The 22917-nt window shown below is 40.9% G+C and overlaps 1 protein-coding gene and 1 long non-coding RNA gene across 10 annotated transcripts in view; one reads left to right on the top strand and one right to left on the bottom strand.

The window, feature by feature from the left end:
* LOC124302140 (growth factor receptor-bound protein 14-like) overlaps nucleotides 1-22917 on the top strand; it is a 304566-nt gene that overhangs the window by 240007 nt on the left and 41642 nt on the right. For all 9 annotated transcript variants that reach the window (XM_046757964.1, XM_046757963.1, XM_046757960.1 and 6 more), the window contains one exon: nucleotides 20716-20937. In XM_046757964.1, the coding sequence (XP_046613920.1) occupies nucleotides 20716-20937 (222 nt within the window). The remainder of the gene's footprint in view (nucleotides 1-20715; nucleotides 20938-22917) is intronic.
* LOC124302145 (uncharacterized) lies at nucleotides 1570-22100 on the bottom strand. Its single transcript, XR_006907638.1, has 3 exons — nucleotides 21962-22100; nucleotides 3829-3839; nucleotides 1570-1704 (listed from the first exon to the last, which is right to left on the bottom strand). It is a non-coding gene; the product is annotated as an uncharacterized LOC124302145 (long non-coding RNA).

Raw genomic sequence — 22917 nt, 5'->3', positions numbered from 1 at the left:
CACGATTTTCTTAAATCAATTTCTCTCCAACAACAACAATTCACGTTATATCGGAATAATTACTCTCCGGTATTGAAAACGAATTAGCATACCATCGCAAATAGGTAAAAAACCGCAATGAAATGTATTTTCAAAGTTCTCTAAACATACAAAAAATGAATACAAATTAGGTGGTGAGAAATACTTACGCCGCTATGACTCAAAGGGTTAATCGTTCGATTTCAATTCGATGATCGGCGACTTTCGCTTCTTTTTTTTTTTTTATTTAGAATTTTTACACTTGTCGTTTAAAAATCGGCTGATTATTTTCTGTGACAATCGTTAATCGCTAGTCGATCGTCTCCTTACGGATATTCATTTCACTCGATCTTCGTCGATCCCGAGAGTTTTGTCAAACTTTCGATAATTATCGAACGGAAATTGTTATCGTAGCACAAAAATAAGGATGCGTGAATGAGTGAATGAATAAAATCGGAAGTAAAAGTAAAGACTGGTTGGCAAAAGAAAAATCAAAAATTAAAAATTAAAAATAAAAAAAATTGAAAATAAGCAAGAGACCGACGGTTTGATTTTGTGCAGGCCTCGACGTCCGCCCGCCTGCCTGCAATATCTCTTCTCCTCACTCCCTCGACTTTCAGTTCTATTCGATTCGATCTATTCTCGTACCTTGTATAACGAGAACACCGTAGGTATGCATGCCCACCGAGTGAACCCAAACTCTCCTGACTTTCGACGAGATTTAAAGCGCTGCTGCATCGGGCTTTTCAAAATTCGTTGTAAACGTGCCACGGATCCTTTGAACTAACCGGCTACTTCTGGGTTTTTTCTTTTTTTTTTTTTTCTCTCCCTTCAAAATCTAACGCCAAGTCGTTCCAATTTTTGAAATCAAACGATCTTTCGATGAAAATTTTTCTTCCCGGAGAAGAGTTGACGTCAAAAAAAAAAAACTGACTCGCCTTCTTATCGGACGCATTGTAAAACGTCGAATAACCGACTTCGATCGGTAGAAAATTGACAAAAAAAAAAAAAAAAAACTTGACGATGTGTTGAAAAAAAAAAAACTTTGACAAACCTAACAATACCGAATGACACGAACAAACGAACGTGAAAAATCGACTAGTTTGGAAAAAAGCTTTGCCTCATGCATTCGTGAAAATTAGAATTTCAGGCAAAAAGATTTTTAATTTCACCCCAAAAAAAAAAAAAAGATTAATTACAGCTTGATTGATTTCGCTTATGATCTGACCACTTCCAGGGTATATACTAGACGATGCCGAGACTAGGTCAATTTGTACGAGGTGTAAGAAAAATTTTGACAAAAAAACCGCAGTCATTGTAGCGGGGCTGATTTTTATTTTTATTTTTTTACTTTTTCCTTCTCACCTTCTTTATTTTACTTTTTATTATTTTTTTTTTTCCCCGTAAAAGGCAGAACGGCTGACTCAATGTTCAGCACCGGAAATCAGCGCCGCTTTGCTGATTCGTTCGTTTCGGTTATACAGACGGCTCTCTCTCTCTCTCTCTCTCTCGGAGAGCAAAAAAAGATCGAAAGACCTACTTTGAGAAGACCGTAAATGTTCCATAAAACTTCCCCGAGAGATGTTCTTTCCTCGTTTCATTTACGATTCCTCCGGATTATCTTTGTCCTGAATATGCAGATTGCACCTTTCCTTCGTCTCTCTTTCTCTCTCTCTCTCTCTCTCACTCCCCACCTTCTTTCATCGACGTTTCGCTTCGCAAAATCTCGGCGGCCCTTGCGAATCGCGACTATAAACATTATTCTACAGGGTACCTTTATAAAAACAAACGTCCCCTCGATTTGTTATCATCATTATTATTATTATCGTTACACTTGCAGCGATCTACTCGTTGGAAAGAAATCTCTCGTGACAAAAAAAATTTAAAAAAAAAAAAAAAAAACGAAAGTATTGTTTACAGTTCCACCGGTTAAATGGAATATATATATGTATACTATATAAAGAGGCTGGAATACATTTATTCCGAAAACTGTGCAAAACGTTTTTCATATTATCGCGCCAGTATCGTTTGAATCTCATTTCAAATTGTCCTGCAATTTCCCAGTATCGTCCGTTCGTCTTTCTCACGACTTTTTGTTCCATTTCAAAGATATCGAGATGTTTTGTAACGCTTATAATAACGACTTAGTTTCCTCTCAAGCTGGAATTAACTAATATATTGTACAATGTAAAGTTCGTCCAAATGTTGTGAAAACAGAGGAGAAAACTAACGTACGAAAATAAAAAGAGGAAGAAACTTGTAATATTTTTGTAAAAATATTTTTTAACGATCCGATTTTAACTTAACTTTTAGAAAAAAATCTGGCGTTTTATACGTTCATCAAATTCTTCTTCTTCTTCTTCTGCTGCTGCTGCTGCTGCTGCTGTAGTCTTTGCGTCTCCTTTTCTCAACCGGTGAACGTTGAATAATAAATATACCCACCCTGCACAAGACGAAGAACCAGCTTCAACATCGTACATGAAAGTATATAAACGAAGAAGAATATATGCAGCCGATGAGTGTTATAAATAGACGGGGAGCACACATTGCAACATAGTCTTAAAACCGGACAGAAAGCTGTAGAGTCTGTTTGAATAATTTTACATGGGGTTTTGTTTGCTTGTTTATTGATTTTAATTTTTTTCTTCTATCGGTGGAACTGTTTTTCGTTGTTCGCGAAGCGTCAGAATCGATTAATCAACGTTCCCTTACGCACCATTTGCTTCGTTTCAACTAATTTCGGAACAGCGTTATCGATTTAGCATCCAATCGTTTGGGAAGATAAAAGGATGGAAAAGTCTGATCAATAATGCGTTCAAACGATAATGTGAGAAAGCAAACGAGGATTAAATGGTGAAAATTGTTTTTCCTTTTTTTTTTCTTTTTTTTTTTTTCTTAATTAAACTTCTGTGGTTCTGAAAAAGATCCCGATCACCGAAACTCAACCGTAAACATTCTTGTTATTAACAACATCGGAGAAATGATATCATCTTATTATCTTTCATCGATAAGTCTGCACAGTTCGTCTCCTAAACCAATGACGAATAGTTAAATTCATTTATTCGTTGACGAATTCTCCCGTACAAATCGTGTCTGGACGGATATTTTTTTTTTTTTTTTATTTTTTCAAATTGTCCGCGAGAAAAAATAAATTAAAAAGGAGAAGAAAAGAAAAAAAAACACCGATTTGTGTATAATCATTATAATTTACAGACCATAGACTATCAAGATTTAGCTCGAGTCACATTTTAAAGTTATTCCAAAATCGGACAATTTTTACAAAGATTTGTCTGTGGAAAGAAAAAAGTTGTAGCGTAGTGCGATTTTTTCTCGGATATATTCAATACAGTGACAAATGTGTGCTGGACGAAAATCGATGTTTGAAAAACATTTTTTATACCGTCTACGACCGACGCTTTAATTTTTATTTGGATCCGAGAAGATTGATCGGCTTCTCATCGTGACTTGTCTCTAACCTCCTAATTCGCGACCTTTTCACTTCTACGCTTTTTTCGAAAATCTCCACTCCCGAAAAAAAAGAGAAAAAAAAAAAGAAAAAAAAAAAAAACTATAAACGACGTTACAAATATGCAGATCTGCTTCTTCTCGGTCTGTTTTGGCACGTCAAAAAGCAGAGCTGCATCAACGTTGAGGTTTATTTGGCCATCTGGCCGAGCAAAGGAAGGAGGAACGGCTCGATGCAAGCTTTATTTGCATTCGCCTCCTCGTGTCTGCGATATATTACATATGTTAATAACGGTGCAGAGGTTTGACGTCCAGGGTGAGTCTCCCCCCCCCCCCCCCCTCCACCTCTTTCTCTCCTCTTCTCTCCTCTCGCCGCTTCGTTTCGTTCGTTCCTCCTTCTGCTTGCAAAAGTAAGAAGTCGCAATAAGAATCGCATCGTCCGAGACCGAGCTGCGATTTCAAATAATTTCAAGCGATTTCACACGATTTCAAGTGATTCCAAGCGATCTCAACTGATTCAAAGTGATTTCAATCGCGTTGAAATAATTTCAAGCGATTTGACACGATTTCAAGCGATTTCAACTGATTTCAATCAGTCTTACACGATTTCAAGTAATTTCAAGCAATTTTAAAGATACCGCTTTTCAAAGTTGTTCGCGAATTCGACAAATGAATAGACGTGCGATTTCATGCGATTTTAAGCGATTACACGTGATTTCAAATAATTCACGCAACTTCGCGTAATTCCTACCGATTTTAAGTGATCTCAAGGGATTTCACGTTATTTCTGTAGTGATTTCTAGTGATTTCAACTCACTTCAAGCGACTTTGAAGTGACCGCTTTCCAATGTGGTTTGCGATTTCAACGAGTGGAATACCTCCCCTGAAAAACTATGCGTTGCATTTAATTAAAGTTGCGAGTACTACTAAATTTTTTTTTTTATTATTGCGAGGTTTGATAACTGTTCGTTTGGTCTAATAAATTTTTTTACCACTCAAACAAGACCCCAGCATCAATTTATTCTTGCACCAACATTAGATCATCGCAATACGTAGTTGCGAGAAAATACAGTACCAGCGACCGTAATCTTGAAGCTGAACAGCAGGACATGCTAGATTTTCTGGTCATGGTAAGAAAATGCAAATCGTCAAGGACTTTGTAGTTTACCAAAATTGGATAAATTTCTCAGTTTGACGCTGAGAGAGGCCTTGAAATTGAAGTTAGTTATCGGATCGTTAGTTAGGATCGACGATAGCGCAAAATGTTTACGCGTACCTCGTTTTTCGCAATTCAAACGATATTCAAACAGTTTTTTCAACGATACCTGTTTTACTGAATTTTTCCAGTTACCGTAACAAATGAAAATTTTCCCTTTATTACGATTCGCCAAATTTCAGGCAAGTCCAATGTTTCGAAATATGTAACAATTTTTTCTACAATTTCAATACGATCAAAGGATGGCATCGGGCAACTGAGGTTTCTACCGTCTTGTTCTCTTCCTTTTTCCTCAACCTCAACCTCAACCTCCACTTCTACTTCTACTTCTTCTCGTTGCTCCTTTTTACTCCTTTTTACTCCTTTTCTTCATGTGTTCCGCGTTATTTGAATATCTCGCTACCTAGAAGAGGGGTAGAAAAAATAGAAGAAGAATCGCTTCTTCTTTTTCTCTCTTAACCGACACACATGTCACAGTTTCTCGCGTTCGAAGATCTCATTCGTTCGACGTGCCATGTAACGCGAGGCGGTCGCTTTGATATATTTCAAACGTTCTCTTGACGAGTCGTATCTAAAAATAATTGAAAAGAGCCTTTTGTTACAGTATAACTGTAATATCTATTCGCTCTTGAAATCGACCTCGTTTCATTTTCCTTTCAATCGTCATCGTTCCGAAGTAGTCCACATTTTTCTCTCCCTCCCGTTTCCCAAAAATGTGTTAATACGTAAATTTAACTTTGTAACATCAGCCGGAAGACGAGCTTTTGAAGCTGTTGCGTGACGCAAATAGGAAAAACGACAAGATTCACGCGTCTGGGATGCATTCGCAATAATTATTCGCTCCTCGTTTAGCACCAGCAAATTTCACCCCGTCCGTCCAAGAACGGGATCATGGGATATTCTTGAAGTGTACCGGCGGTCGTGTCGCCTCGACAGCGTTTAAAATAAGCGTTTGTAATATACAAGTAAATGACTGCGGTTCTGGCTGTCAGGACAATTAACTCCGAGACACGGTCTTGCAAGTTTGTATGCCGTGAGACAGATATAAGGCTTGATGGGATATCCGAAGCAGATTTATTTCGATCTTGGGGCCCGCGGACAGCGTTGAGCGTCGCGACGTCGTCGTCGTCTGCAATATTTCTCTTGCGCATTTCACCGGATTTTATTAACGAGGCTTCCTCGTACCAGCGTTGCCAATAAAGGCGCACGGAGCGAGTGCACTTGTCTGTCCGAATGATACCATTTTTCAAAATTAAACCCCACTCGGTAAGCCGTTGTCTAATTTTAACGTACCCACGTAACTCGTACAGTCGGCGAAATTGAAATGTCATGTACCTGTTTTCCTAGTGGTAGGGAACAACGAACGCTAATAAAGAATGAAACGTCTTTACATCGTTCTTAAAAAAGAAAAAAAAAAGAAAAGCTGTAACGCGAAGTCCGGTACTGCCGCTTTTGCTGGTTAGGTTTTTTTTCTTCGTTAACTCAAAAGCTGCTCGGACGCACATTTTCAATATTAAAATGGACTGCGAGAGTCGGTTTAAGTACTACACTGGTGCCTTTTACCGGTTTCGAAGTATCACGTAATTATACACCTTCCGAATATCGTGTTCGTACGCTGCTTGGAAGTGTAAGACACAAAAAAAAAAAAAAAAATATCCATCAGGCTAGAAAAAGAGAGGAGTGAAATAAGGGAGGAGTACTCATGCGTATCGGGAAACATCGAGGTTTGAAATTCTCTTCGCCGGGATTTGATACACCGCCGTGGCGACGGTGGACGATTATTTCCTTGAAAGAGACGAGGAAGAGAGGAAAAAAAAAAAAAAAGCGTAGAAGAATAATGATGGAATGGAAAAAGAAAAAAGAAACCTGTCGTCATTAATTGGACGCCAGGCATTAAGAGCAGAGGATAGACGGACGGAGAAAGAAAACAGAAAACAAAAAAAAAAAAAAAGACAAAAAAACAAAAAAAAAAATGAGTCAAAAAAGCAACTAAGAGAGAAATAGGAGGGGGAGAGGAGGAACTGCTCGAGACTTGAGAGATAACTAACTGCCGCCTTGCCTAGCCAAGGAACCCAACCATCCATAGGGCACAGTCTGCATTTTATCTATCTCCTTAATTCCACTCGAGGTGGCGCTTCAGTCTCGAAGCTTCAGCCTTGTTCCTTCGATTTTACTCTCGCAGGGCGAAGATCGAAGACACACTTCTTGCTTCTTGGTCGTAGGAAAAGCTGCTGGACAAAAGAGGCTTTTGAGAATCCATGAGAATCGAATGATTTTTATAATCGCCTCAATTTTGTTTCGTTTCGGTTCGCTTCGCGTTAGCCTCCTTTTCATCACTGTCGACAAGCTGTATAGTTTTCAAGTCAATATATATATATATGTATATATATATATATTTTTATTATACCCGCGCTCGTTCGGTGCAAGTCGTAAAATGGTAACTGCAGGCATTCTTATGTTCGCCTTTCCTTTTTCCCTTCTCCTTTTTTCCCCTTCATCACGAAACGACCCTGGATTTATTTTCACCAGTGGCAATCACACCGCAAGACAAACGCGGTCCGGATCTTTCATCGTAAAGATACTCGGAGTACGGTGCGAATCCGACACTGCCTGATTCTCAACATTCAAATTGTCCCTGAAAATTGTTCTATAGCTGTGACGGAGTCTGCTACTAACATTGGTGTTAATTGATGCCAAATTTCAACCGCATCATTTCCTTTTTTCTTTCATTCTTTGGATGGAGAGCAAGTGTTGCCGCGTATATTCTCAACTCGGTTGAGGTCGTTTCAGTTTAAAATATCGCGTCCTTGTGTTTTTTGATCGAATAATGGATACGGGTAGTCGCTTTTTAAGTATTTCAGTACTCCAAGATCGGCAACTTTGCACATGGTCCTAAAATAAAGCCATCGATATCCTTGGATCGAAGGACACTTGGTCGGTATTTTTCGCGAAAAAGGAGAAGAAGAAGAAGAAGATGAAGAAGACGAAGACGACCTTCTATCGGAGTGTCAAGCTTCGGCGTCTGTTTTTTTTGAAAATCGAAGTGTCACAACGGGGTGAACGAATTGAAAGACGTGAAGGATGGACGAGGAATTCATGTTTCACAGTACGCTCTTCTCTTCTCATCTCTTCTCATCTCGACAAGTCTCTACCGACGCAAGCCCCTGTACACCACCACCACCACCACCACCAATCCGGCTATAATTATCACTCTACAAGTTTAACGCAATAAAAAGAGAAGTTATAAATAACCCTGGAGGCAGTCTCTCGCGCTAACGGGAACCTGTACAAACTCGGGATCCAATTTAAACTTTTGACGCCCGCGAGATTTTTCCCGGCGCCTTACCGGTTTCCCGTCTCTTTTTCCGCCGGCTTTCTCGTCTGGCTTTTTGGTGACCGTATCTGAAGATCCTCGCGCTCGCCGGACTTTGGCTGGTTCGTATTTTTTCCCAAACCAGCCCGTCGACCTCATCGGGAGATTCTCCTGCGACTTCCTCACGAGCGGCAGAAGCTTTATTATCATGGGCGCAACTCGCTTGGCTTCTTCTCCCAGAGCTCCCTGCACTGACCGAGACATGTTTTCACCACTTTATGGGCAAATTATGGCAAATTAACGAGCCGAAAGACGCGTAAATCCTTCGACGAAGCAACGGCGACCACGTCGTGACCCTTTTCATACGGTATCTCGCGATCTCTCCTTTTCTCTCTCGGTCTCGTTGTCCAAGGACCTCGTCAAGGTGCGCCGCAGTTACCATCCTTCGTCATCTCCACTCGGTGATTCCAAAAAAGGAGAGGAGCTGAGGAAGATTACGAAAAAAATTTCCTGCAAAATGACCGTTCTCTCGGTCAGTTTCCTGCCATTCTCGTTAATTGTTCGCAACCTCTGGACCGCGTCAACCAACAACATCTTCGCATTGTCTACAGTCGTTGGTTTGTACTCTGGTCTAGTAGCGGTAGATTCCACTGACCGACCGACTGACTGACTGACTGACTTAACGAACGAATGCAGGCTGGTTGGCCGACTATGACTAGCGGATTCTCTTCTCATCTCCTCTCCTCTCGACGAGTTCTCCACTCTGGAACAAATTCGCTCTACACCGCAGAGCGCAAATTACAAGGAATGAAAATTACGGGTTCTCGGTTCTCCGGTCGAGTGCGTTTTTTTTCTTTTTTTTTTCTCTCTCTTTCTTTATCGTCGGTGTTTCATTTCTTTCGTAACGGAACGGACATTTTTTCGAAGAAGGAGAAGAAGAAGAAGAAGCGAATGTTAGCGTCATTGGAAGGTGCGTGCCTATAAATGATTACGGTTCTTCCTCGAATCGCCTTCTAATCATACCGCGTTTCGATGGTCAATTTCTTGAGAGTGAACAGAAACAGTAACGTAGTCGGCTGTTGCATGTCAGAAATACAAAACTGTTGTACCGAGGCTAAATACTGAAATCGATCGATTTCTGGGTCATAGGAACCGCGATCGATCAGGCTAGATTGATCCCAACTTTTGGACAACGGTTTGACTACCTTTCGCGATTTCAGCTCTTTTACCAAATCGCACGATCGATTGTTCTTGTTGTTGTTTTTTTTTTTTTCTCCCACTTCTAATCAATTGCCTATCAATTCCAGTGATTCGAGTCTTGGGAGTTGTCGATGGAAGCGCGAAGAAGAAGAAGAAAAAAAATATACATGTTTCACCGCGGTCTTTCCCACTCGTCGGTAACGTTCAGCCGCAGTACCGGACGTGATTTCGCGAGTCGTTGGTCTTGACTCCACTCCAACTTCCGTTTCTCGGATCAACTTTCCTCTTCTTTTCCTCCGTGTCCTTCTTTTCCTCTTTATCCCCACCAACCCTCGCACATTATGCGGGAATTCAAAAATCCACGCGATCACGCTCGCACGTTACAAAGATACCGGTATGCAAATCGTAACCGCTGACCGAGTGATTTATTATCACGTAACGTATGAAATTGAGACCAGATTTTTTTTATAGATTATAGTTCGAGTTGCAGAAGCCAGAAGAGGAACGTAATTCAACGTTACGTCAGATTCCTTGCCTTTTTTTTTTTTTTTTTCCCTCTTCTTTTCTTCTTCCGTTCCGCCTTTTCATCGGAACAGCCATAATTAATGTTTCTTTTTCATTAAGGTCTTCTTAAGTGATCGGTCATTTGTCAGGATTATAGAGACACGCGTGGCTGATGATTACACTTTCGTCATCTCGTTTCGGGAAGACTGCCGAATTAACCGATCGATCCGATAGAATCTTTGCCGGAATAATATGATATATGAATTTTCGATAATTAATTGTCATCCGCTGCACCGTCGTTTTTCCATTGAGGTGCTTTTTCCTCTTTTTTTTTTTTGTTTTTTTTACACGCAACTTCTCAGTTTTCCGTACTTAAAATATAAGGCAATTGTTACAATTAATCCTAGAACGAAACGTTGAAATTTGGCTTCATCGCGACATGTTACTTTTGTTACTAGTTGCAGAAAATGTCTGATCAATTTATTTTTATTTCAACGATATCTCGAAAACGAATCGACGGGGATTTTTAATTTTAATTTTAATTCCTCTTCGATTAATTTTCTCACGTTTTATCTCTGCTCCGTCATATCGACCGATTGTTCTTAGCATAATTAACTAACGATAAGGTATACCGGCAAAATCTCTCAAAACTAGAAAATCAACCGCGCATGCGCGAGTTTCATCGGCTGGCCAACCCGAGTTTCAGCTGTCGAACTCTTTCTGCCGGCGATGCGGTTGATACGAATTTTCGAGGTTAGAATCTCAAATAATCGAGGCAGCGACTCGGAAAAGATTCGGAAGCATTTGTTGTCGGGTCGGAAAGTCGATTCTTCAAAGAACGCTCGGAATTCAACGCTTACGCTCTTTGAAAATTCAAACGTAGACATTTTGCGTAGGTTGGCACGCCTGCGTCGCGGACAAAAATATCGCTGCGTGAAGATTTCGCCGACCAATGAGATTTAATTACTTGGCGCATGCGCGGTTGATTAACAACTTTCAAGAGATTGTCCCGGTATAACAAGAATCGGAATCTCTCTCTCCTATCAGTTCCTCCTTGCCATTATCACGACAACCACGACGTTTATGACGACTACGCCGATTTATGCTCTTCAACGATTCTCGTCATTCATATTCCGCATGCCAGAGTTCGCCGATCGTCAACGGCCACGTGATGTAATTTGCAACGTGACCTACGCCATGTCCCATCTACGTGTACCTTGATCGTTGTGTTAGTCCCCTGTGCGTGACGAAATATTATAATACCGACTTTTGTTTGAGCAACTCGTCGCCGCCGGTCTTCGTCGTCAAACTGCGTAGATAGACATAAATTTTGCAACTGATCGTATCGCCGTCGCCGGCGGCGCGGTTTTCTCCCCTCCCACCTTCCTCTTTTCTCCACGACATTTTTCCCTCCCCCCTTTTCTCCACGTTTTTGCACACGCGTGCTAAAACTGACCTTACTCAACTACTCGTATTTTATTTTACGTATATATACGTATCTATGGGGCATTCCGCATCGCAAATCAGTAAACGGTTGACCGAGATATTTTTTTTATTTTATTTTATTTATTTATTTTTTTTTTTTTTTTCATATCTCACCAAGAATTTCTCCTACCCGAACTTCGATCCCTGAAAAGATTGTAGAAAAATTTTCCACATTTTTTTTTCTCAATCACCCCTACTTTACCCTGTTATTTTTTAAAAACAACGAAATTGATTTTTATGAAACAAGAAGAAAAAAACCCTAAAAAAAGAAAAAAAAAAACCATCCCGTTCCCGTAACGAAACATTGTCACGCAAGATTCAGACTGGAACCTGGTATTTTTTTTTTTTTTTTGTTTTTGCCAAATTTTACATTAAATTTTTCATAGGTATGAAAATAGAAGAAAAACAAAAATAAACGAGGTCCGACTAATCAAATATATATATATGTATATATTTTTTTTCTCCTTGTTTCGCAAAAATCAATTGAAGCGTTCTTCAGACGGGATTTACAAAATCATAGGATAAAGACGAGCGATTGAAAAAAAAAAAAAATTGAAAATTCATTTGGAAACTTCTGAAGGGTCTTTGCCGGTATTATCATCATTATTAATATTGTTGTTGTTGTACGGCGTTGACGCGCTTACGTCGCGTTCCGCGTTGAGATAGACGAAAAGACGTTGCGAAGGTTTGTTCGTAAGGTGTTTCTCAGTCGCCCGCGCGCTGCCGATGCCGATGCATGGAAACATTTCGAACAGTTTATCCGAGACCGTTACTTGTTATAGACACGGAGTGAGGCCCTAGCCCAACGTCCGCAAGGTAAATTTCCACTGTTTTTCTTGGGCCGGTGCATGACGGAATGAAATTAGGCGTCTAGGCAACGAACTGTCTCGACTGTACAGTCGGCGAAAAAATTAGATCCAAGTTGGAGAAATGTTATCCCTTGAATCGAGATGTGAAAACAGGTATTTTGTGAAAAATGAAATTGATTCGATAACGTTGTTAACGTTGTCGTTGACATGCGGTGACAAAAATATTTGCCAACTCGGGGAAAAATTTCACTTCCCGACTGTATCCAGCGGTTTATAGTAATGAGAATAAATAGTTTCAGAATGATTGAAGACATTATCGGCGTAATTTTATATCGAATCAACAAACGCAACTGGCGTATAAACTTTCGATTAATTATTTTCAATTACCCTCAAAAGTATGTCGAGTTATATCTTACATGTTTCAAAGAACTTTTTCAACCGACTGTACTACACTCGTCGTATTCTTGTTAGAATAGCGAAGGCAAGGACCGGATTTCAGTTCATCAGTCACGGGTAATCTTTCCCACTACACATTTTCTTTTTTTATTTTTTTTTCTTACTTTTTTTTTTCAGCCCGCCTCCCTTCGCGCTATCTATGCATCTCCTTTCTGGAATAAAAAAAAAAAAAAAAAAAATATGAAATAAAGCCAAGAGAAGAAACAAAAAAAATTCCACGGACAAGACGTTTCCCAACGTCTATAACGATTGATCACTGCCCAAAAATCATCCGCGGACGATGGGAATAGTTTCTTCGTCTTCTTTTTTTTGTTTTTTTTTTTTTTTTTTTGTTTTTTTTTCTTGTTTCTATTTTCCATCTTTCCTTCTTCTCTTTTCCCTCGAGATCCATTACGAGGCGGCACAGAGAGCCGTCTGGTTAGTTTATACAGTGACGGAAAACGAAAAAAAAAAAAAGAGAGAGAGGTAAAAAAAAGGCAAAGGAAAAGAAAAGGAGTGAGAAAAAAAATTCTTCTAGCGGTATAAAGACTACGGAGCCGGTTCTCGTATCGTGGAATTGAAAGTAGCAGCAGCAACGTGGCTGCTAACAGTAAGTAGAGAGTTAAGAAACGGTTTTCGGCTCAGCAGACAGAAGCATTTGCCTGCTAGCTTGCTTGCTTGCTTGCTTGGACTATGGTCAATAAAGTTTCGCTTCTCCCTCCCGCGATTGGTGGCCGTTGCTACCGGAACGTTCTGGATCACTGACCCTAAATTGATCGTGATTTAATTACACATCCAAATCTATACCCCCCCCCCCCCCCCCCCCCCCCCCCCCGTATTATTATGGTCTCCATCCGTAATTTGAACGAATTACTTTTGGATCGTACGAAGAGAAAAGGAAGGATTTTCGGTCAAAGAATACAAATTATTTTGCATATCCGAACCAACCAAGTAAATTATTGAATTTGATGCCTTTTTTTTCCCTGCCTTCTCTCTTTTTAACAATTTTTATGTAGGTATAAACGTGAATTACAAAGGTAATATACATATTTTTTTTTTTTTTCGTTTTATTGTCTAACGCAATTCATCGGTTCTTTCGGCGAAATTTTTTACATCTTACACTGAGAAAAATTTCATTTTCTACCTAGAGGTATATTTTTCGACTATGGTAAAAAATGAAAATAGTTAAGGACTGAGCGACGACCGAAACTAAAAATTTCACTCAGTGTATCCCAGTTTCGAATATCCTGCTTAATGCGAAGGAACAATTATACGCAAAGTAAAATCAAAGTGCCGAAGTCCAAAAATAGCCGAGGGGTCTTATTATTATTATTTATTTTTATCATTCTCTTACAAAATGAATATGCAAACATCGCGTCTCGTTTTGGACGTGGTAGAAGTTAGCTGCGAAAGATTGAACGGCAAAAAATCAAAACTTTGTAAATTTAGAATGACAGATGGAGTTGAGTTTTCAAAACGTTATTATGTTAATTTGTTTCATTACGGTTTAACGAATTCCAGTTGTTAACGTTACGAGTTTGAACCTCGTCGTTTCGACGCATAACTCAAGGAACTTGACTGGTAAAATATCTACCTTTTGCTAATTCTCCGAAGAGATAAATCGCACATTGAGTATTCATTAATTTGCTCTTACGAATAAAACCAACCATCTTATATTGAAATCGATCCAATCTACGAAATCTTTCAATAATTTTCACGATATTCGAAGCAAAGCATGAATATCCAAGCTTTTCACTGCTGTTCTAGTATTTTTCTTTATTTTTTTCTACATTCCTTCGAGAATCTTGATAGATTCCAAGTAATAACTTAACTTTTCAAAAGTTTCGCGTCTTTTGATATCCTTTCACGGTGACGTTCCGAAGTCTTCGAGATGCGTCGACACGAGGCGCAGAGATAGATTATAGACAGGCAATCGGGTGTGGGTAGGTTCTGTTCCAGGTAGAAAACACGTGAAAAAGCTTTTACCACGAGAACCTTGAGGGGAGTTTTATACGACCGTGCATCGCCCTCGGCATGGTGCCCCCTTATCTCTTCACGCCTTATCGTGAATTATATAGACTTTTGGTATATCTCTGTGTACATGCCCGCCTAGATGGGGCCAATAGATTCGCTCCTTCGTCGCCCGTGATCGTCGATCATATCGTCGCCTCGATCGCCATCCTAAACAGGCGTAAGTTCACCTGCCGAAGAAGAATGACGTGGAAAATTTGGCAAGAGAGAGAACAAAGTCGGAACGGAAAAATCGTACATTTTATACTTCTATTTATCGCACCTTCTCATACGTCTTCGCTTAGACCCTCGATATCCAAGAGAGTGTGACGATCGTTGCGATCGATCGATTCATCGAACATTAGTCTGCGGTATCGCACTGAGAGTAATTTCAGTTGTTACGGTAACTAGAATAATTCAGTAAAACAGATATCGTTGAAAAAATGAAAACAGTTGAGAGGACCGATTGTGAGCGGTAACTGAAACTAAAAATCTCTCTCAGCGCGATCGGCGTAATGACGCTGGCTCTTTTTCTTTGCTCTGTAAAATTGTCGAGCAATTTTGTTCCAAGGTTCGTCGCGTTGATCTTTGACCACAGCTCCGTCCCATGCCGACGTATCTACGGCGACACGTCGACCTTAAAGATCTAGACGAGAATCGACGATTATTCATTTTCGCCGATCAGTCGTGCGTGGGTGAGAGGGAGGGCTCATTGATCATCGAAATCGTTGAATCTTCAATAGTTTCTCGAATAGCTCGAACAGTCGTTCGGATTATTTATCTCCCGGTCACTGAAACACTCGGGCGATTATTTTTTCTTTTTTCTTTTTCGTCGGTATAACTTGTAAAGTATAATCTCGACTCTGATTGTGAGTCAGAGGACTTGGATTTGAGAACCGAGAAGATCTCCGTGTAACTCATCGAATTCGTTATTCATTTCCAGCGGCTTGAAGGCGTTTCAGTCTCACGCATGCACACCGAATAGAGATATTTTTAGAAGCAAACTATTTGTCGATAGGTGGAGTTGAACTTCGTTTCGTGACGTACCGCCCGTGTCCAAATAAACAGAGAGAAAGAGAGACGAGGAGAAATACACGCGGTTCTCAATCCTCCCGGGTACGTGAATATAACGTACCGAGTGTCCGATTCAAGGTGAAATCGATAATCGAAGATCAAACCATGAACGAAGGTCGGGTGCTCGAACGGAAAGCGGATAACGCCAACATTGCGAAAATCTTGATAGTTGTACAAACACTCTCTAAGGTGGATGGCATGTGGTCGGAGAAGAGGAATCCTGAGGACCGAATGACCGCCACTGTAAAGAGAATTATCACCTTGTATTATGTGTACAGTTTGTTAAATCCTGAGAGGAAGTTTGCTCCTTCCTGCAGCCAGTGGCAGCGGCAAATTTCATTAGCGCAACAAATCCAATATCGTTGTCCGATGCCCTCGTCGTCTGCGGCAAGGTTTCTTCTACGCGTGAACCGCATGCCAACCTGACGGAGAGTCGACACAACAATCACGCATCACGCATCACGTGGTCACGTGGTGTAGGAAAAAATGACACGGCATCTTCAAGATTCCGTCACGCAAAAATTGAAGTACATGGTCCACCCCCCAAGAGTCCAAGCACTCGGGCACTACGTGTAGGCGCATCAACACCTGCACTGAGAAAAATTTCATTTGTCACGGTAACTGGACAAATTCAGTAAAACAGATATCGTTAAAAAAACTGTTTGAATATCGTTGGAATTACGAAAAACGAGCTACGCCTAAACATTTTGCGGATTTTTCGATTGTGGTAAAAAATGAAAATAGTCAAGGACTGAGCGGTAACCGGAAGTAGAAATTTCTCTCAGTGCGGTGTCGGCCGCTTGTTTGTTTGACGCGTTTCGATCGAAGCACGCATATCTTCGTCGTTGTCCTCGGTAAAGTGAAATTCCATTGTGCAAGGTTCGGAGTTTCTATTACACGCTATAACGCCTCTGCTCTATGCTCGAATGCCACCGCGGTTACCCGAGAGAATCTCTCTGTGTACCTGTCGACCAGTTTCGAACACGATCCTTCACGTGATTTCGATCTTGTTGCCCTTCGTTTTTTGTTGTAGTTTTTTTGTACTCGTTGTTACCGACAAAGAACCCCGCAATGTCTTATGGACATTTGCTCCCGGTCGAATTGGTTCGATTTTCAGTATGTCACAGTACATATTCTCCCGATCAAAAGCTACCATGGACACGAGTCCCGGAAATCAGAGTAGTTTCCGAGATACAGGCTTCGGAAGGTTGATGTACGGATTGTTTTATATCTATGGATTACGCGATTTTTACAAATTGCAAAGCTTCAAGGGGGACTTGAAATCAAATATAACACTCGAAAACTGTACAGCCGACCGGCAGACTCCGCAGACGCGTGAAGAACAGGACAAGTCGATTATTGGAAGAGTCGGAGAGTCTCGTTCTTAACGCGAAATCTGAGGTTGCACCTCCTTCCGGTAAACCAGCGAGTTTGTGGATGGAATCGACGCGTCGATGTGATCAATCGCAGCTTCCTGCCTATCTTTGAGAATCAACCAGTGCAGTTTTTTGAGTGATTTGTTTGCTTTCAAGTAACCTTGAAGCTTTATAGTTCATGAAAATCACGAAATCCATAGATGTCAAAAGATCGGGACACTCTTCTTCCGAAGCATGTATCTCGGTAATTAATGATTTTTGGGACTTGCGTCCATGAGAACTTTTGATCGGGAGAACATGGAAGCCAATTCGACCGGGAGCCAATTTCCGTAACGATTCTGCGTCGTCCTTTGAGACAAAGGATAATGTCATGAGATCGTATTAACATTCAACGTTTCTGCACTTCTTTCAAAGTCCACGTTGTTATACGTTCGTCTTTCTATCTATCGTACAATCTTTCGTACCGAGGATGGTTATTCTTTCTTCTTATCTTGTTAAAAGATTGAATGATTCACCTTCGAATTGGAAAAAAATAAATAAAAACTAAATGAATAAAACCGCTACGAAGAAAGTCGTTTCCTCATCTCGCAGCATCGCACAATTTTTGGAACACGCACAATTTGCTGGTCGATGGATCCTTCTAATTGTTATCGTTAGATAATCTTTCGGCCGTTCCACTAATTATCCGTCCTTCTTCAAACTCGTGATTCCAATCGCAGACTCGTTTTCAGTAACGATCGGTCGATTTATGCGAACGACCTCGAGTGTTGAACTTTGGAACGTTTTATACCGTACAACACAAGACTCAAAGGCTGCTGTGTGGGAATAGGAGTAACGTCTCTTACAATACGCACCATCGTAAACCGATTGCACCAAGCGTGAATGTGTGCGTGTGTAACGTAATTCACAAGTCAACCGCGAAAAGTTTCCGTGTTTATATATTGTATATGCCTAAGCGAGAGAGACGCCAACTCACACATACGTGACTCGCATCGTTTTACATACTTTCGTACGTACGTACGCACATGTGGATCCTTGGATGTGTGCACAGAGGAGCGTCGCTCTTCCACATCCATCCAGCGAATAAAATTCTACTGATATGAAAGAATTTATGTTTGGTCATAAAACTTGTCGCGATATTGCGGTTCACGTACATACATTAACTTTTACACGTGTGTCTACGTACGACTATCTATTGGATTGTGTGTATACTTTCGGTACGTATCACTACCCAAACGTATAGCGCATAATCAGGAGAGAGGTCTTTGAGTTATCCCACAGTCGTAGTCATCATCTTGCATGCAAGTGTTATTCGTCTTTTCCTTTTTCATTGACATTCTTCTCGTCGTCCAGTTTCTTACTCGACGGTAGAAAAGGAACGGTTGGTTTGTAGTACGTAATAATTCCTAACCTCGGGACGGGTCACTATTTTTCTCTTTTCTTTTTTTCTCTTTTTCACTTCTTGCTCGTATTCGAGTATCTGGTCAAGATATATTCCGCACACTTGTACCGTATGTACAGACACGAACACACACACCTGAGTCTGTGATTTCTTATCTCCTTGAGATTGTGCAATGAGAGTATATGGGTTGTAGTTGGTCCCGATGCACGCTGCGGCATATCGCTCTGACTTGGTTGCTCTTCATATTGTTATCATCATCATCATCATCACCATCATCATCATCATCATCATCATCATCATCACCATCACCATCATCATCATCATCATCATCGTACTGTTATACTACCTACGTCAACGTTTTTCTCTGTCTACCTGTATTTATACACATACACCTATATATGTATATAAATAACAATATAAAACAGCTGTGATGCAAGATAACGATGAGATTACGCAACTGACTCGAGCATTACATACTTATAGGTGTCTATAACAGCTATACGTGTACCTACAAGGATATCGTGTAACACTATACTTCAGTCGTATGAACAGATACTTGTACGACTTGACCCGTAACCAAGGGATAGATTGATCAAGTCGGAAATTCGCGGTTTCGTTCGTTGATCGAAGAGATGACGATGAAGAAAATGTTTAATTCGACGAAAAGAAGCCGAAAACGTTGATGCAAATCATTGTCAATGAAGTATCGTGAGATATCGTGAGGTATACGATGTAGGTTAAAAGGGACGAGATGACGAATTTTTTTCTTTTTTTTTTTCGTTCTTTTCGTCAGAATACACGTTGCGCGTGAAACTGTACAAAAGAAAAAAAGAAAAAAAAAAAGAATGTGAACGATGAATAACGCATGATGCAACACTTACGGACGAATATGGGTATGCGACATATTTATACCTACCTCTGTATAAATTTAGAAAAAAGAAAAAAAGTAACCTCAGCTTGTACCGCACACCCGTTATCTTACTCCTATCTTTCACTTGCTGCCTGCTTAGTCATCTCGTTCACGGTTATATTAGCCCATGGTTCGGTATAGCGGCATGGATTATAAACTGTATACGCTCGTGAGTTTTAACCTTCGAGTTCCGGTGACGAAATGATTTTACCTCAAGGAGAGAAGATGAAGAGCGAAAGAAAATAAAGAAAAAAGAAAAAAAAAACGAAGTATAACTGAAAAAAGGATTAAGGAAAAAGGAGGGGCGGGGGGGGGGGGGCTTAATCGGAATGAAAACTGGTTTGACGGCAACGGGTTATCGTTTGTGATCGTAATCATATTTATGTGCCCCTCTTGACAGATTTTTTTCTCTCACTTTTTACGCTCGACTTTATTGGATATCAGTTTCAAGGAAGACGAAAAACGAACTAAAAAAAAAAAACAAAAACACGCGGCACATACCGCACGAGCAGCGATGAACCAGAATAGGATAAATTATAGCGAAATAAAAATTTTCCTACAGAAATTGAATCTTCTTTCAACCATTCATTTACGGATGTTCGATTTTTTTAACGTAACCACATTTTTTTCCCCCCATTGTTCGAATTTGTGGAACGGATCCAAAATGTATGTAGATATTCCTGTATGTAGATTCATACCAGAAAAAGAGGAAAGAAAATTGGAGACGGTGTTGAAATCGCGTTTCGAATACGATTTAAAATTATTAATTCTACTTTGATGTCTACATTAACGGTCTCTTATCTCCGAACCCTTATCTCTCTCTTTCTCTCTCCATCTATCTCTCGACGTTCTCAATTGTGAAACGTAACGAAACACACTCGAGCAGCGTCGCGGTGTCTACAAAGACGGTTTAAAGTCGTCTTATCGGCTCGGCCGAAGCTTGCAAGCTCGCTGTATGGTCGTGCCTCCTCCCTCCCTTCATCTTATGTCTTTGGCACGTGACCCGTGGCGCTGGTTGCCGCTGATACGCGTACGTGCGTAGAATCGCTATGTTACACTACTGCTCGCTTGCCCTCAAAAGAAACAGCTAGTCTGCCTGCAGCACGACAGACTCCGATGACCTCGGACCCCGGTAAATTCAGGCCATCGAATCCGACGGAGATTGTCCTTTTCGTCTTCTCTTATTATTCAATTCACACTCCCAAGTTCGGTTTGTCTTTGATTTCGCTGACGAGCTGAAAACTCTCATAGTAATGAGGATGAGCGCATTTTAACGCGAATTAGATAAGCGATTAATGACGAAAGTTTTACGAGCAATAAGGAACAAAAAATAAAAAACCAAACCTGACGTATCCTCCGACTTCCTGATCTACGCTGACAATTCTTCAGCTTTACACCACTCGGCATTGTTACATTTTATTAATCGACGACTTTTCAAGGACTAGGAAAAGGGTATTTCACTGTATTTACGTTGGATCTGGTTTGCTCCGTTTTTCAGAACCTGGAACAGCTCGAGGTGTTGGCCAATCTTCCGGACTTCCACGTCTACACGACCGTGAACGCAAAGAAACAGTTTCGCGCCCCTACCCAGTGGGGCCTCGTTTTGAGACCAGTCACCAACACAAAGAGTAAAAAAAAGGCCGGGAGTGACTTCCGGTGCATCACCTTTGACAACGAGAAGACGCGCGCCTGCTGGATTATAGCCATGCGTCTCGCCAAGGTAACAGCATCGACGTATCTTACCATTTCGAACCACCTTAGGCATTAATTGTCCACCTTTGCAAAGTTCAAGCGCGTAACACCCCGACGTAACGATACATTGTCGGAAGATAAGCATCACCTCCCAACTTTTAAGCGCTGGCTGAATCTCACAAGGAACGTATTCCAAGTCGATCTCTTCGATTTGAGTTGTTTTGTAGTATGTTGTACTAGAGTAAAAACTAAGCGACGTATTTTTTTTTTTTTTTTACCGGTCAACAAATATTTTAAGGGGGTGAAATTTACCCCCACAGATGGAGACCCAACGTCCGTGATGTGTTTCAATGAAACCAACGCTGTAATGTTTCACGGTCACGTTGGGATTGTACACTTGAGGACAATGAATCTGAGACGGCTAATTTTTTTCACTAGACAGTTACGTTGGCAACACAGAGAAACTTACAGCGCCACACTCGGCCTAATGCGAAACAAACTCAATCTCAATAAACGTGACATAACCCATGGCCGTCGAATCTAACCTTAGAATACGTGTCAATCCAACAAGTCATTATCCCCGCGGTATTTTAAGGTTAGATTCGACGGTCATGGGTTATGTCACGTTTATTGAGATCGAGTTTATTTCGCATTAGGCCGAGTGTGGCGCTGTAAGTTTCTCTGTGTTGCCAACGTAACTGTCTAGTGAAAAAAATTAGCCGTCTCAGATTCATTGTCCCTAAGTTTACCTTCCTTGTCAGTAAACTATACGAAAATGGTGCTTTTCTTTTTTCGATGTTTCGTTACGTCAACGTTACCGTCTTCAACCCTGGTTCATTTGTAGAAATTTACTCTTCTTTTTGTTTCACCCTCTTCCTTTCATTTTAACCGTCATTTTCACACCTTGCAGTTTGATCTTCTTCTTCTTCTTCTTCTTCTCCTTCTGCTTTTTCTTATTTGCATTCCATCGCCGAATTTCGGTCACGGAGGTTTAATTTAAGCACACGTGTGACCGCATGCCAGGCATTCCAGCTTGTTAATCTCTCACACACTCTTCCTCTCCCTCTCTCTCTCTCTCTCTCTCTCTATCGCTCCCTGACGTTTGGCGAAAAGTTCTGCATGCATACTTGTCTTCTCTCGGTTTCGAACATCTACACACGGTAGTTGTCAAAGGCGCGTTGAACGACGATGGGAAGCGTAACGACACATGCCCAACTGGCTGTGAGCTTCGTTTAAAGAGAAGGTGAAGGAGGAGGGCTATGCAACTTGTACCTACAGCTAGACGTTCTATAGAAGCGCATGCCCCTTCTATTATGCAACTCTTCTCTTTAGGGCTCCATTCTTTGGCCAAGTGGGGGCTCAGACCACTCTCTCGAGTTTTCAACCTCCGGACGAGAAAAGGCGGCGACGGCGGTGGCGACACTCGAAACTACTACCAGTTTCAAAGCCGAAAGCAATGTCTAGGTTACAGTTGAGCCGTGCACTTTATGCTTACCCTGCATCGTCGCTGCCGTCTCACGTACCTACAGCCTCCATGCATACACCTATCTCATCGTCCTGCTGCAGTTGCCCTCGGGCACGTGGGTGTCGCGACACCCTTTCCCAAAACAAGATGGCACTTGGTCGTCCTCCCGACTCTCTTTCCTCTTCTACTTTTCTCTCTCTCACTTCTTCAACATCGCAGCCCGATTCTTTGTGCGGTACAAGCTCTTTGATCTCCTGTTACGTACTGTATAATGCGGTAGCCAATCTCTTCTCTTATGATTCAGACAATTTTATACTCGCTCTTCTTTAATCCTGCGTTGCAGGATGTGAAATAAATGATTTTATTTTGTCTTCTTTCAATTTTGACAATTACATCGATGTTCTTCGACAAATGTTACTTTTCCATTTCATTACATTTTATTCACTTGATGGAAAGAATCATTGGACTCTGTGCTGTGTAGTCACTTCAATTGTTGGAATGATAAACTTCTACTCATTTGTCTTCTTTCAATACCGGCGGTGA

This window comes from Neodiprion virginianus, chromosome 4 (assembly GCF_021901495.1).
Source record: "Neodiprion virginianus isolate iyNeoVirg1 chromosome 4, iyNeoVirg1.1, whole genome shotgun sequence".
NCBI lineage: Eukaryota > Metazoa > Arthropoda > Insecta > Hymenoptera > Diprionidae > Neodiprion > Neodiprion virginianus.
Note: the sequence above shows the minus strand (reverse complement) of the source record. Positions and strands in the feature narration are given on the sequence as shown.